The following is a 15,110-nucleotide window of genomic DNA, read 5'->3' on the forward strand; positions in this document are numbered from 1 at the left end:
CCCCCCCCCCTGAACATTCCTGCTGTTTCTTATACTGGAGCCTCTGACCCTATGTGGACAGAGGAGAGAGAGACTTATTTTCCTGCAGTGAGGGGTATGCTGATAAATGTTTAACAACCAGCTCTCTGATAGGGGGAAAAGTACACAACATACTTAAACTTAATCTAGCTTATTAAAATTTTTTCCATCCCTTTCTCAGGTTCAGACAATCAACAGAACAATAAATCAAGTCCAGATTTGTAGAATTTGCCAATATCGGAGATGTAAATGCTCATCCTGAAAATTTAGTGGGTAATTAGCTCTTATGAGCCAGTTTGTACTGACTCTAACACACCCCTGACTGTAGCCCTTTCTTTAAGTTATATAGATGCTGAGCGTAGGGAAGATCAGACAAGAAACGGATAAGTTGTTCACTCACCTCCATGAGAACATCAGATATGTCGTGTAGCAGTAACACCAAGGTACCAATGCGCAGAAGATTGGCAGAATATGAGAACCCAATCAAGACGATGGTAACAAGATGGTGGATGATTTGCTCCTTTAAGTCCTAGGAAGAGGAAGGCAGCAGTCACACCAGGGCCATTGAAACTGGCCGAGTCTATACCTAGGGTCAGATCTTCCCACTCAGTGCCCAGGAATACCCACCATGAATCAGCCCAGGTCTGCTAAGGGTCATCAGATACACTCCAGATGAGACCCAAAAAGGACAGATAGGAAGAGGAGACCAAGAGGAGGAGAGGAGATAACATGGTAGGAAATGGAACAAGGCAAGATGTAGATTTGGGGAAAGGTTGGCAGGCTAGATTTCCTTAAAGTCCAGGGGGAAGGCACTAAAATCGGCACTTAAGTTCCAGGAATCCCTTGCCCAGTTTTTGGCAGAGCATGCTGAGCTTTGGCTGACTCAGCCTGCTCTTAGGTGCCTCCATGGGCCAATTCCTTGTGCATGGCCTCAGGGAACAACCTTCGGAGCCAAAGCCAAACTTGGTTCTTTCCCAAGGAAGGCAGGTATGAAAAGCTGGTCTCTCCATCAGACTAAAGGGATGGGGCTTTCCCTCTGCCTGGGCTCCCCCTAGCCCAGGCCTGCACAACATATAGCCTGCCAAAGGGGCCCATGGGTGGTATGTTGTGCAGGCCTGTTTTGAATTCTCTACATTTTTGCAGTCTGCCTGAAATCCTTTGGCAGGCCTGCCCTAGACTCACCTTCCTCTTAACATCAAAGGGTAGAGACAGAAGCAAAGAAAGGTAGAAGCCAAGTTCAAGGAGGTACCACCAGTACATGGCAGGCTGCAGAGGCTGAGGATCAGAGAAACAATGTGGTTAGATGGTGTGGATTGGATATAGAGCTAGTTGGGTTCAAAAACTAATCATTACTAGTTCAATATAAACTTGTACAGAGGTCTCCAATGAGATACCCAAAAGATCTGTGCTTTGCCCTATGTCATTGAAATTTTATTTTTAAAAAATCACTAATTTTGATAAAGCCACAGATTGCATAGAGAGGATTAGTGTTTGGCACTAGTGAGATGACAGTGTCCCTGTACTCTGCCCTGGCCCCATTTAGAATATCATGTTCAGTTTTGAGTGCCACACTTTCAGAACGTTGATAAACTAAAAGGAATCCAAGAGGAGATGGAGGAGGGCCTTGAAATCATGTCATACCTGTTGAAGGGAGATGCTTAGTAAGGAGAAGAGATGAGAGGAAGGGGATCAGTATTATGTATTTGAATGTTGTGATAACTGTAGTTAGGTTTTTGAAGGGCTTTAATATGCAGAAGGCCTTAGGCTTGGTCCCCTTAACCCCCAGAAGGAAGAAACTGAAAAAGCAATGGGTGGAAGCTGTAGGATTCAGGGTAGATTTAGGGTTGTCACTGGGATCAGAGATGTCCCAAAGTAGAATGGGAGGCCACAGGACGTAATGGATTCCTCCTCTATCAAGGGGATTCCGGTTCAGGCATAGATTGAGTTAGACGGCCTCTGAGATCCCTTCCAACTTTGAGATTCTACGATTCTTTGTGAGCACCTGTTTTAGCTCCAAGGCCTGTTTTACTGGGCATCTTAGCCACCCATCCTTGTTCTCAGGCTGCTTACCTGGAAGGGGTATCTATCCCAGCATGTCTTGGGCTCCCACAACCATGTTTCCTGTAAGATAAACAAGGGATGGGTTTCAGGAAACTGCATCAGCAGTCCCCACAGGTAATAGCTTTGACCTGTAATTTTGTGGCTGCCCCCAGGGAACTCCAAGCACTCAACAGAAATGATCTCATCCCTGCTTAACAGTATGTTCTTCCATTATTTTGGCTTCTCTTTCTTCATTCTCCCAGGCTGTGAAAAGGTCAGAGTTAAAGTTGTTGGGCAAAAATTGATCTGAGAGGAGGTTTGATGCCAGTCTCCTGCGATCATTTTCCCCTCCCTCCTAAAGCAAGGCTCTGATCATGTCATTTGACCTATTGAATAAATTCCAATGGCTCCCTATTACCTTAAGAATCAAACCTCTGTTGGGCTCCTAAAGCCTTTCAAAACATGGCCCCTTCCTTCCTTTCTAGTCCTACATATTCTCTACCTTTCCTTCCTTCCAAATACTCTATGATCCAATGACACTGGCTTCCTTGCTGCTTTTTGAACAAGATATTCCATCTCCCAATTCAGTGCGTCTTCACTGGCTCTCTCCTCCTTCATCTCTGCCTCCTGGTTTCCTTCAAATCTCAGCGAAAATCCCAGTGCTTTCTATCTGAGATGTCTTCAATTTACCCCGTATATGTCTTGTTTACATATAGTTATTACATATTGTTCACTATATCTAGTGAAGTTTCCTTCATAAGAATGGGAGCTCCTTGAAGGCAGAATTGGTTTGCCTTGTTTGCATCTCTAGTTCTTAGTACAGTGCTAGGTGATTAGTAAGCACTTAGCAAATGCCTGGTGACTGACTCTGAACCATTTGTTGGCTCTGGTATGGGAGAACGGTGAACAGTGAAAGAAGAAGGGGAAATGATGTAATGGCCAAGGTGGGAGGGGGACGTGATTGAGGTGATAGGGATGGAAAAATAAAAAGGGCAGAGAGGGAGAGAATGGAATGGAGGATTAGGGAGAAGGATGAAGATGAGTTGATAAGAACAAGAAAAAGGAAGGAGATGAACGGTATGGGGTCGTAAAGGGATGAAGAGGTTGGGGAGAGAGAGGATGAGAATGGAGGGGATAAAAGAGGAGGAGAGAATGAAAAGCAAAGCAAAGAGAAATGAAGAATATGTAGATGGAGAAGATGGTGGAACAGAAAGAATAGGGATGATCACAAAGGAGAAGGATGAAGAATATGGGAACGGGGGAATGAGGAAGCAAGGGATGGATGGAAAGGATGAGAGGTCAAAGGGAGAGGGATGGGAGAAAGTATAATAGTATGAGAGGGCGGGATAAAAAGGATGGAGATGGAGAAGACAGCAAAGAAGAGGTCTGGAAGGTGAAAGGAACAGGACAACAGAGGTGAAAGAAGGGAGGAAAAAAAGAAGGGGACAGAGGAGTCTGTGGTGAGGATGGGAGAGGACATACTCACATTGTAGAGCACGAGGAAGCCTCCAAAGAAAGAAGAGAAGTAAAATAAAAATCTCCAACTGAAAACACAGAACAGAATATGGACTAAGTTTGGGGAGCCCCAGTCCAGGGGTACGAGAGGTGGAGGAGGGGATTGATAGAAAGGGCTATTGCCAGGGGAAGGACCCTTGGTTTCCTGATGAAGCATGCCCTCCACCCCAGACCTTGGTCTGGTTCCCTTTTATAGATGGCCCTCACCTAGGCCCTCCTGAGCTCACCAAGATTCACAGAATTTCTTGCTCAGTAATGGTCGCTCCTGGTTTCTCCTCCGCCGAAACCAGCGCTGGGTCTGCCTCACAGAGAGGCCACACTGGCTGGCCAGATGACTCAGCTGAGCCTGGGGACAGAAGCATGGGAGGAAAAGGGGTAGGGGAGAAAAGGCAAGCCTTAAGTTCCCAGTGATGGTGGGGAAGATGTCCCTTCCCTCAAGCTCACTCAGTCTACTGCCCTCGTCACTAAGTTGTCACTTTGTCTCCAGGAACCTCCCTGCTGAGAACTATATCAGAGGGCTTGAGGGACAGGGTTAATGGATCTGCCTCCTCCCTTGCCAGGGAGGGTAAGTCCCTACAATAAAGCATTACCCAATTCACACTGAGGAAGGAGGGAGGTGGAGATTAGGGCAGAGCTGCATGCTGGGGCAATCTCCCTAAAAGGAATCCCCCTGCCACCTTGAGAAGAACTTTAGAACAGGGACTTTCAGAGGTGGGAGGATCCCTAGAGATTTTCAGATCTTCCCCCTAGTTTTACAGTTAAGAAAACTGAGGACCATAGAGTTGAATTGACTTGTTCAAAGTCATCCAGGCAATCAGTGGAAGAAATGGGATTAGAACTCAAGTCTCCATGTTGGAGACTGGTAGATCTACCTGAGACCGAGTACATACTAAGCACTTACTCTACCCCTCTAATGAGCCAAAGAACAGCAGGCATTTCCCACAGGAAAGAGTTTAGTCATCCTAAGGTTCCTGGGACCTGCTCACCTCTTTTGGATCCTTATGGTGGGTCCGGAAAAAGGACTCCAGGATGGGGTTGGGGGCAGCCTTGACTCTGAGTCGATCACGCACGCCCAAAGCCCTGCTCAGGGGCATGGCAATGGCCCTAAGAGAAAAGACAGGAGGATGTGAGTACTCAAGAACTCCCTCCCTTATCTCTGCTCCTTTGGGAGCTTTTTGCCAAATCCTGCCCACCGACTGGACTGCCCCAGCTAACTCATACAGCCTGTAGGATATGGGAGTGTGAGAAGGCTCTGTGAGCCAGGGAGGAAGGGGCAGGGGCAAATACAGGATAAGAAATCTGAGGAGGACTCTGGGATGTTGGGGAGGGGAAAGAAGTATCCTGGCGAATAGGAGGCCCCTGAGATGCTGGGCCACAGCCAAAGAGCAAACATTCTCCTCTCAATTTCAGCAAGCATTTTTAAAGTGCCTATTGTGTGTAAAGCCTTATACTCAGTGAAGAAATACATACTTCAGAGTCCACAGTCTAGTAGAGGGATAAGGTACCAACACAGCTATATAAAATATGCAACATCACATGGTAAGTGCATCAAAGCAGTGAAAAGAAAGGGAACCTTCCAAGAGGGAGGGTCATTATCAACACTGGGGATCAAGTTAGGGAAGGCTTCCTGGAAGAGGAGGAGGAGGCAGCATTGGAGTTGGTCCCTAAGGGTTGGAGATGAATTTAACAGGCAATTAAAGAGACAGGAGGATATTACAAGTTGGGGGTAGATATGGGAGTGTGTGAAGGAGTTGTTGTCCAGTTTAACTGAAGCCTCACATGTGTGGAGATTAAGGCAGTGAGACCTTCCCCACTTGTTTTTTGTGATCCTATCCGATAATATTCCATGTGGATCATATACTGCCATCTCATGGAATGACTAGGAGAAAAAACACTTTGTGAGCCCTTCCTTCAAAAGGGATGGTATATGGGAAAGAGCCTACATGGCTGAGAGCCAGAAGGGATTAGGCTTGAATCTCAGCTTGGCTACTTATTGACTGTGAAACTTTAGGGGGAGTTATTTCATCTTGCTAGGATTTAGCTTCTTCATCTGTAATGTCACTGGGGTTGGACAGGCATGATTTCATTTAATGGTCCTTAACCTAGAGTCAACAAGCCCTCAAGGAGACCTTGGATGGATTTCAAGTTTGAGAACTTGGATGAAATACATCTTTATTTCAATATAACTGGTTTCCAAGCATTGGTCCTAAAGTCAGGAGGACCTGAGTTCAAATTTGACCTCAGGCACTTAATAGCTGTGTGACCCTGGGAAAGTCACTTAAGCCTGGTTGCCTTAAAACAAAACAAAACAGGTTTCCTTTGCAATTTGATCATTTTATTTTATGCATTTAAAAAGATTCTTCTGAAAAGGGAGTCAGGCTCCCCTAGACTGCCAAGGGGACTTGTGATACACCTCAAGTCCAGTGGAAAAAAGTGTCTAATTTGGAGTCAAAGGCCCAAGGGTCAAATCCCATGCAGCTTCTTGTTTTCTGTGCTTCCCTGAGCAAGTCTCTTCATCTACTGGGCCTCAGTTTCTCCATTGGCAAATTAAGGGGGTTGAAGTCCATGGTCTGAGGTCTCTTCCAGCCCCAGAGCTATGATGCTGTGTAAAAGGAGGCAGCTGGGCCACATGGCTTTTACAGCTTCTTCCAGCTCTAATTCAATGAGCATAACTATTCATTATCTTAATTCACTTCAATCTAAGACTGCTTCAGTATGGGTACTCTCAGATTCTCATAGGTTGGAAAAGATCTCAGAGGTCAATGAGCGCATCCCATCCTCTCAAACAAATATCAATAATAACAAGAAATGATGATAATGACAGCTAGCATTCATATGGGGCTTTAAAGTTTATAACAAGATTTACATGTTAATGCACTTGATTTTCACAACCACCCTGTGAGGTTGGGGCAATTATCCTTCCCATTTTATAGATGGGGACACTGATGTACAGAGGTTAAGTGACTTGTTTGGAGTCCCATAGCTGAGGGGATGACCTGGGTCTTCCTGACTTCAAATCCTGCCCTATCCAACGAGGCACGAAGCAACTGCTCAAAGGATCCCTTCAAAATCCCTCTGACTTCAATTTTCTGTAATAACTCAACTCAATAAATGTTTGAGTGGGCCAGGGAAGGTGCACATCTGTGACTGACAAACAACAGGATCTTGTGTAAGGATCAAGTCTCTTTTAAATAGGTTGCCAAGACCTGAAAGACAAATCCATCCCCTGAGGGCCAACTCTTCGGTGATGAACATCTCTGACCTTCTCATGACTTCGTCTTCTGACAGTATTTCAGCCTGTTGCCCAAAGACTTTTCTAGCTTGCCCTACATTGACACAGCCTATAAAAACTAAGGGCCACTACCAAGCTATAATGAATCACCAGAGAAGGACTTGAATACAACACAGAGTCTCTTGTAGATAATTATCAACATTTTCTTGGAAATTCTTTTCTTATATCAGTTGTAAATTTGTGGGCCTCTGTTTACATGGTAAACCCGTCTCCATTTTTATAATGGAAGTCAATGGGAAAATAGGATCTGTTTTACAAAAGTTTTCTTCGCTGTCCCTATCCTGGAGTGCACTGATTCCTTTGCTGTGGGTGTCACCATACCAGGCTGGCTGGTGTCCTGGGGAGGGGGGTTAACTGTTAGCTTATGTGAGGGGTTTATTGAGCCTGGAAAACTGACAAATTGCCCCTCTTTGGAGCTTCAAGATGATTTTGGTGCTATTAAAAACACCCTCTTTTGGCCTGGTCAGAGGCTGTGATGAGGGCAGGAACCATGAAGGTATAAAGGATGATAATCGTCCCTTCAGTACTACTTTCTCCATAACAGCCCAGTAAGGTCAGCAGAGCATGTGAGAATATTCCCATTTGGCAGATGAGAAACTGAGCCTTCAGATGCTAAGTGACTAGCCCAAGAAGAGACATAATTTAGGAAACCAGGTAGGCTCTAGTTGGTTGTTGTGCCATGATGGATATTTGCAGATATGAAGTGGTTTTTTGTTTTTTTTTCCTGACCATAGATGTCCATGTCCCAGGACCAATGGGGAAGAAAGGCCACAACTGACTTACCTCTCAAAGCCAAATCTGATGACTGTTAAGACCAATGCTATGGGAATGGATGCCAGCAGGTCCCTGGGGTGAGGGTAGGTGACCCCATCTGAATCCTCTGTGTCAGCCCATGAGTACCCAGGAGGGAACCAGTACTCATCCTTCCAAAACCACTCATACAGGCTGGTCAGCATCCTGGAGGCAAAAGACCAAGAGTTTTACTAGAAACATCCTGAGAGGGAGAGCATGTACTGGTTAATCAAAAACTCTGGTTAACCGAGTCAATATACACGGATCATTGATTTTGGAAATGGAGAATGTCATAGATAACAGGGACCTTGAGGGAAGTCCAACCCCCCCTTATTTTGCATATGGTAAAACTGAGGCCTTAGGAGAAGAACCTGTTTATAGTCAGAGAGTGACTATGAACAGATAAACAAATCTGACTCCCCATCAGTGGTCACTTGCCACCTCAACACCACCAGAGGGGTGGGTCTCATCTCATACATTGGCTGCTGCCTAATCTTCCTTGGCACAAGAGACTGAGACTTTGTCCAGTCCGAATGGGAATCTGCCACCCATAGCTTGGCCCAGTTGATTGGAACACTGATCACGGGGGTTAGGGAAGGTAGCTCCCTGAAAGGGAGACTCTAAAACAGCACACATAGGAGAGCCTTTAAAAGATGGAACGTCAGAAGGGATACTTATAATCTAGAATGTAAGATCTGGTAAGGAATTTAGAGTGTGTATGGGACATTGGTCTAGGGGTGCTCAATATCATACATTGGCCAAAAATTAAAATTACATTCATTTAGAGCCATAGCTCCAAGTTGGCTTGTGGGGACTGGTTGGGACAGGGGGCTGGCACTACCACTGGCTTTTTTCCCTTATAAACCTGAGTAGGAGGCCTGATTTCTCTAAGCAGAGGGTCCTTTGAAAAGATACAAGGTGGGCCTCAGAACAGGCTGATCCTCCACAGCTTTCCCTCCAAGTTTTCCAGATGAGGGATAATCCTCTTGGTGGCCTAGAGGCTAAAATTAGCTCAGCTGTTTAGGAGAAGGGGCTTAGGGCTTCAGTGATGCTTCCCAGCCCAGAAGTGGGAGCAAAGGCCCCCAGATAAAGGAGGAAGAGATGCTGGGATGGTGAGTGAAGGAGGGGAGCAACAGCCTCAGACACTGCAGGATCTGCTCAGTGGGGCTTCCTGGCCTTCCCTGGAGGGAGTCAGAGGACCTGCCAAGCATGTATGAAGTAGGCCCACAATCAAATTTCTCCCTTGCCTTTGATACCCTCTGTGGTCTTTTCTCCTCTACAGTTCAGAGAGTCTTCCTTGACCTGTCCTAAGCATACTGGGCTTTCCTGGACTCTGTCTGTTAGACCTGGAAGGAGTTTTAAGGTCTATCAAATTCAATGGGCCCAGGTTTTAGAGTTGGAGGACCTGGGTTTGAATTCCAACTCTTACTACCTGTGTGATTTTGAAAAAATCATTTAACCTCTCTGTGCCTCAGTTTCCTCAACTGTAAAATGAACCAGTTGGACTAGATGACCTCCAAGTTCCTTTCCACTTCTAAATCTCTGATCCTGTTTCTAAATAAACAGAGGCCCAGAGAAGGGAGGGCCACACAGCAAGCCAGAGATCCAGGTCTAGGGTTCTGTCCTCAGTCTTCCTTTCCCCCATATTTAGTCAGAAAACAAGTCCTGTCTGTTGCACTGCAATCTACCCCCTACCCCAGCCTAACCTCTTATTACAGCCCCCTAGCTTACTTCTCTGCTTTCAACAATTCTCACACAGGATATCAGTCATTTTATTACATCCCAGTTTAGGCAAGTCCTTGCTTGGCTAAGTTACTCTCCATAGCTCTTTTGGAGTCCTTAAAGAGAAGTCTAATCGTCTAAGTCTGCCATCCAAGGCCTTCTAACTTGTCCAGTTTGGATGTTTCTTGGGTTCTCCCTCATGCCTCCTCTGCCTCAGTCAAACCGGGCCTCCCTACCTTATGGGGGAAGGGCATCCTCAGTAGAGCCTACCCTCCCATCAAAGAGGCTGGGCTCCCTCTCCTAGGATGTCTTCCTGAATTCTGGGCCACAAAGACCTTCCCCATCAGCTGGCTCATGCCCTTATCAGAGCAGTGTGAACGCTACCTCTGCCCTTCCTCACACCTATTAAGGGTCTGCTTAGGATAATGCAAGGGAAGGATCACCTGGTTCCAGTTGAGGATCTTCGGAGGGAGTAGGCGCCCTCACCGTTCCGAGAGCCCAGGTCAGCCAGACTCACCCAGGCGATCCTTCCTCTAATGAGGCTCAGAGGAGGGAGGGCAAGGCTTCGGGGGAGCCACCCCCTGTCTCCCCCATCAGCCCCGCCCCTGGCCCCGCCCAGTCCCATCCCCTGGCTCAGCTCAGCCCAGTCAGGCCCAGGCCCTGCCCTGAACCTCATCCGTAGGCTGATGCTACCGGAATTCGGAGAGGTCAAGTCCCCAGGCCCCAGTTTAAGGTCTCTGGACTGTCAAGCAACTCTGTGACGCGGGGCAATTCAGAGAAAAAGGGAGGTGGGGGTGGAACTCTTAAGTCTTCACCCAGCAGGATCCATTCACGGACCATTACATTAGCAGGGGCTTTGTGGTCCCTCCTCATCTTCCCATTTTCTTAGGCTCCTCCACCTACCTCTGCTCCCTTCATTTTGGAGAGACTGAGGCAGGGTGGGGAGGAAGGCAGGAGTGAGTTTAAACTCCTCAACAAACCCGTTAACACTAGGTCCCTCCAAAACTCTCAGCAGTCTTGCTTCAGACCTCATTCAACTAAAAAGCCTTTCTCTAAACTTGAGATATTTAATGTCTTATTTTTCTACAATCACACGTAAAAACAAATTTTAATATTTGTTTTTCAAAATTTTGAGTTCCACATTCTCTCCCTCCCTCCTTGAGAAGGCAAGTTATACATGTGCAGTCATGCAAAACATATTTTCATATTAGTCATGTTGTGAAAGAAAACACAAGCCGAAAAAAAAAAAAACCAAACAAAAAACCAACCCAGGAAAAACAGAGTAAAAAAATGAGTGAGCTTCCATCTGCATTCACTATCAGTTCATTTTCTGGAGATGAGCAGCATTTTTCATCACGAGTCTTTGGAATTGTCTTGGATCCCCGTATTGCTGAGAATAGCTCAGTTATTCAAGGTTGATCATTGTACAATACTGTTTGTTTACAATGTTCTCCTGGTTCTGCTCATTTCACTTGCATAGATTCATTTTCTAAGCCTTCCCAGGTTTTTCTGAAAGCATCCCGCTCATCATTTCTTATAGCACAATGGCATTCCATCACATATACCAAATCAGCCATTCCTCAACCCTTGGCCATCCCATCAATTTCCAAATCTTTGCCACCCCACAAAAGTCTGCTGTAAACATTTTTGTACAAAGGGTATTTTGGTTCAAAGGGTAGCACGGTTTTATAGCCATTTTAGCACAGTTCCAAATTGCTCCCAAGAATGGGTGAATCAGTATACAACTTCCCTAACAGTGCATTAATGTTTTAAATTTCCCACATGGCCTCCAACATTTGTATTTCCCTTTTCTGTCATATTAGTCAATCTGATAGGTGTGTGTTGGTCCCTCAAGAGTTGTTTTAAGTTGCATTTCTTGGATCAATAGTGATTCAGAGCATTTATTCATGACTACAGATAACTTGGATTACTTTATCTGAAAACTGCCTGTTCATATCCTTTGACCATTTATCAGTTGGGGAATGACTTGTATTCTTATAAATCTGACTCAGTTCTCTACATATGAGAAATGAGACCTTTATCAGAAAAATGATGTAAAATTTTTGTCAGTTATGACTTCTGTTTATTTCCCTCCATCTTATTTTCCCCTGTTCAACTCTCTCTCTCTCTTTCTCCTCCTACTCTGTTCATTCTCTGTTCATTTTGCTCCTGACTGACACTTCCCTCAATCGACCCTCCCTTCTATCAGCCCTTCTCCCTTCTCTTATCTCCTTCCCCTCCTACTTTCCTGTAGGATAAGTGTGTATGTTACTCCCTCTTTGAACCAATTTTTCATGAGTAAGATTCAAGGTCTCCTTCCCTCATCTCCCCCTTCTGTGTCAAAGCTATTTCGAACTTTTTTATGAGATAATTTACCCCATTCTACCTCTCCTTTCCCCCTTCTCTCAGTGCATTCCTCTCTCTCATCCCCCTCCTTTTTAAAAGAGATCATCCCATCATATTCAACTATGTATACTCCTGATGCCCCAATAATGAGAAAGTTCTTAGGAGTTACAAGTATCATCGTCCCATGTAAGAATGTAAACAGCTTAACCTTATTAAGTCCCTTATGATTTCCTTTTCCTGTTTACCTTTGTAGACTTCTCTTGAGCTTTGTATTTGAAAAGTCAGAATTTCTATTCAGCTCTGGTCTTTTCATCAGGAATGCTTGAAAGGCCTCTATTTCATTGGATACCCAATTTTCCCCCATGAAGGATTAGACCCAAAGTGATTTAGTTATAATTCTAGTTCCTTTCATTCACAAAGTCACCAACCCAGTACAAGCCCTCCTCACTTCTTGCGTGGACCAAGAACCTTCTGATTGGTTCTGTCCATGTCAGCTCCCCCTCCCCCAACACACCCTATTATAATCCTCCAGGATCAAATAAAAACCCTCTGGTTACCTCTTAGGGTCTTTTATAAGCTAGCTCTTTCCTATTTCTCCAGTGCCCTTAGTCCATATCTTGGGGATGTAGCACCCCCTTGCAATCTGGCCCTCTCTTCATACCAAAGAAGCATGGATTTTTTTCTCCTATAGGGTGTTTACAGTATTAAAAGACAAAATGCTGATAATATGCAACACTATACATGTATTTTACATACTTCTGAGTTTCTAAACATTTTCTGTGTCATCAGCTAGCCTTCGCATGTTGTCTTCAAATTCTACAAAACTCCCCTCAAATTCCTATTTAATTTCTTATGTGGGCCCATGATATATTGAAACCAAGATGGGGAAAGTCTCGATGAGAATAAGACCATGTATAAACCCATGTAACCTAAGCTAACGCCTTGTTTTGGTTGGGTTCCATTAGAGAAGATTATATAAAACAAGTTGAACAAGTACTATCTTACTACAACAATCAGTTTGTTTGGGAGAATCCCAAATGGTAGAGAATAAACTTGAGTCTCTTCTAATCCAGTCACACCTATTCTGATACGTTAGCCAAAGGTATTCCCCAAAGCCTCTTTATGTCAAGATGCCCAGGTCTCCATCTCTTTTCTGTCTTTCTCCACCTCTGTCCATGAACCTTGACTCCCTTTGGTGTATACTCTCATCCAGCCACACTGGCTGACTTAGCTAGTTTTCACACAAGACATTTCATCTCCTGACTCCATTCTGGCACTGGCTACCACTCAGGCCTGGAATGCTTTCCTGGCTGCCTTCAAGACTCAGATTAAATCCCACTTTTTGAAGGAGGCCTTTCCCAGTTCCCTCCATGGTTAATACAGTTCCTCTTCCACTTGCACTGTATGTATGTCTTGAAGGCACATAGTTATTTACAGTTTATCTCTTCCTCTAGAATATGAGCATTCTTGAGGACAGGGACAGTTATTGCCTTTTTTTTCTTGTATCCCTGGGGCAGTGCTGAAGAATATTAGCATAGTGCTGGCATATAGTAGGATATTAGCCCAGTATATGGCACAGAATAGGTGCTTAATAAATGCTTGTTGATTGATTCCTGGCTCAAAGAGGTATAGTGGGTGGGCTGTTAGATTTTGAAGCAGGAGGATCTGGCTTCAAATTCTGCCTCAGACACTAGTTGTGTGACTGTGGGCAAGTCACTTTACTGCTTTCGGCCTGTTTCCTCAACTATAAAATGGGGATGATAATATAGGACCTACCTCCCAGGCTTGTTGTGAAGATAAAATGAGAAAGTACTTGCAAAGCCCTTAGCACAGGGCCTGTATAGTAGGTGCTTAATAAATGCTCATTTTCTTCTACCATACTGCCTTCTCTATCCTTTGTCCCCTTGTAAGATACTACACATATAATAAAGGTTGAACGACTATTGCAACAGCTTCTTTCATAATCTTCCTGACTCAAGTCTCTGCTCTCCAATCCAAGATCCAGAGATTGCCAAAATGAAACCATTTCACTCCTCTACTTAAGATAAACTCCAGTAGCAGTCGGTGGTTTTTAGGATTAGATAGACAGAAACTTTACTGAAAGCCCTTCACAATCTGACTCTAATCAACCCATCTTTCCAACCTCATTGTATGTCTCTTTTTCTTTAGTCATTTTTTAGTTGTGTCTGACTCTTCGTGACCTCATTTGGGGTTTTCTTGGCAAAGATACTGGAGTGGTTTGCCATTTCCTTCTCCAGCTCATTTTACAGATGAAGAAATTGAGGCAAATGGGGTTACATGACTTGCCCCGCGTCACACAGTAAGTGTCTGAGGCTGGATTTGAACTCATGTCTTCCTGACTCCAAGCCTTGTACTCTAATCGTTGTGCCACCTAACTGCCCAGATTTCTCTACAGACCAAACAAGCTGGCCTTCTCGATATTTCTTACACAAATATTCTCTCATTTCCCATCTCTAGCCTTTGCTATTCTGCCTAAATTTTACTCCCAGATTACCTATGCCTCTCAGAAGTCTTCTGTTTCTTTCAAAATTCAGCTCAAGAATTACTATCTACATGAAGCCTTTCTGAATTCCTCCCTGATGCTGTCTCTCCCTCAAATTACCCTGCATTGGTTGTTTTTATTTTCATTTTTTCTTTGTTACTATAAATTCAATCACCTCTCTCCCTCTCTCTCCCTCTCTCTCTCTCACACACACACACACACACACACACACACACACACACACACACACACACACACACAGACACGCATTTCAAGATACAAAGAATTGATAAGGATTATATAAGAAACTGTAATTTTAACAAGGTAGTAACACAATGGCTCTTCCAAAAATTTCCCTATACCTTTAAAAATATTTTATTATGTATTTAAATGTACTTACATTGTGTGCTTAAAATCATAGCTACAGAGCTGGAAGGGGAATTGGAGTTTACTGGGTCAAATCTCATTTTGTGGATATGGAAACTGAGGCACAGAAGCAAAGTACTTGGGGCTTGATGTCATGTAAGTGATGAGTGTCACAGGGAACAAGCTTCCTCCCCATACACTATGTGTTGAGGGCAGGGAGAAATTATGGCACAAAGGAGTATGACTGTTAGGAAGGGGGAGGGGAGACTGAGACAAGGGGAATGGTGATGACAGAGTCAGCATTTTTTCCTTTCTTTTCATTCTCACAGTAATTAATAGCATGAAGACTAGGGGTAAAGAGCTGGCCAGGGCAGAGGGGTGGGTGTGGAAGAGAGAACTTGGTCCTCGCTTAGTGTTACTTGAGTTTGGATAAGTCCCTTTACCAGGTTAGCTTTCAGTTTCCCCATCTGTAAAATGAGAAGAACAGACTTGATATCCTCTAAGGGCCCTTCCAGC

At 44.6% G+C, this 15,110-nt stretch overlaps 1 protein-coding gene across 2 annotated transcripts in view; it reads right to left on the minus strand.

Moving 5' to 3' along the window:
- CERS4 (ceramide synthase 4) overlaps positions 1–15,110 on the minus strand; it is a 55,791-nt gene that overhangs the window by 7,487 nt on the left and 33,194 nt on the right. Inside the window, exons 1-8 of one of the 2 annotated variants that reach the window (XM_072600944.1) lie at positions 9,823–9,915; positions 7,649–7,822; positions 4,560–4,677; positions 3,801–3,919; positions 3,545–3,602; positions 2,089–2,139; positions 1,201–1,293; positions 419–547 (exon numbers count right to left, since the gene is read on the minus strand). In XM_072600944.1, the coding sequence (XP_072457045.1) occupies positions 419–547; positions 1,201–1,293; positions 2,089–2,139; positions 3,545–3,602; positions 3,801–3,919; positions 4,560–4,677; positions 7,649–7,821 (741 nt within the window). In that variant the 5' untranslated portion in view covers position 7,822; positions 9,823–9,915. Of the gene's footprint in view, positions 1–418; positions 548–1,200; positions 1,294–2,088; positions 2,140–3,544; positions 3,603–3,800; positions 3,920–4,559; positions 4,678–7,648; positions 7,823–9,822; positions 9,916–15,110 lie in introns of those variants that run through there. The other variant, XM_072600943.1, reaches the window with a different exon arrangement.

This window comes from Notamacropus eugenii, chromosome 4 (assembly GCF_028372415.1).
Source record: "Notamacropus eugenii isolate mMacEug1 chromosome 4, mMacEug1.pri_v2, whole genome shotgun sequence".
Lineage (NCBI taxonomy): Eukaryota > Metazoa > Chordata > Mammalia > Diprotodontia > Macropodidae > Notamacropus > Notamacropus eugenii.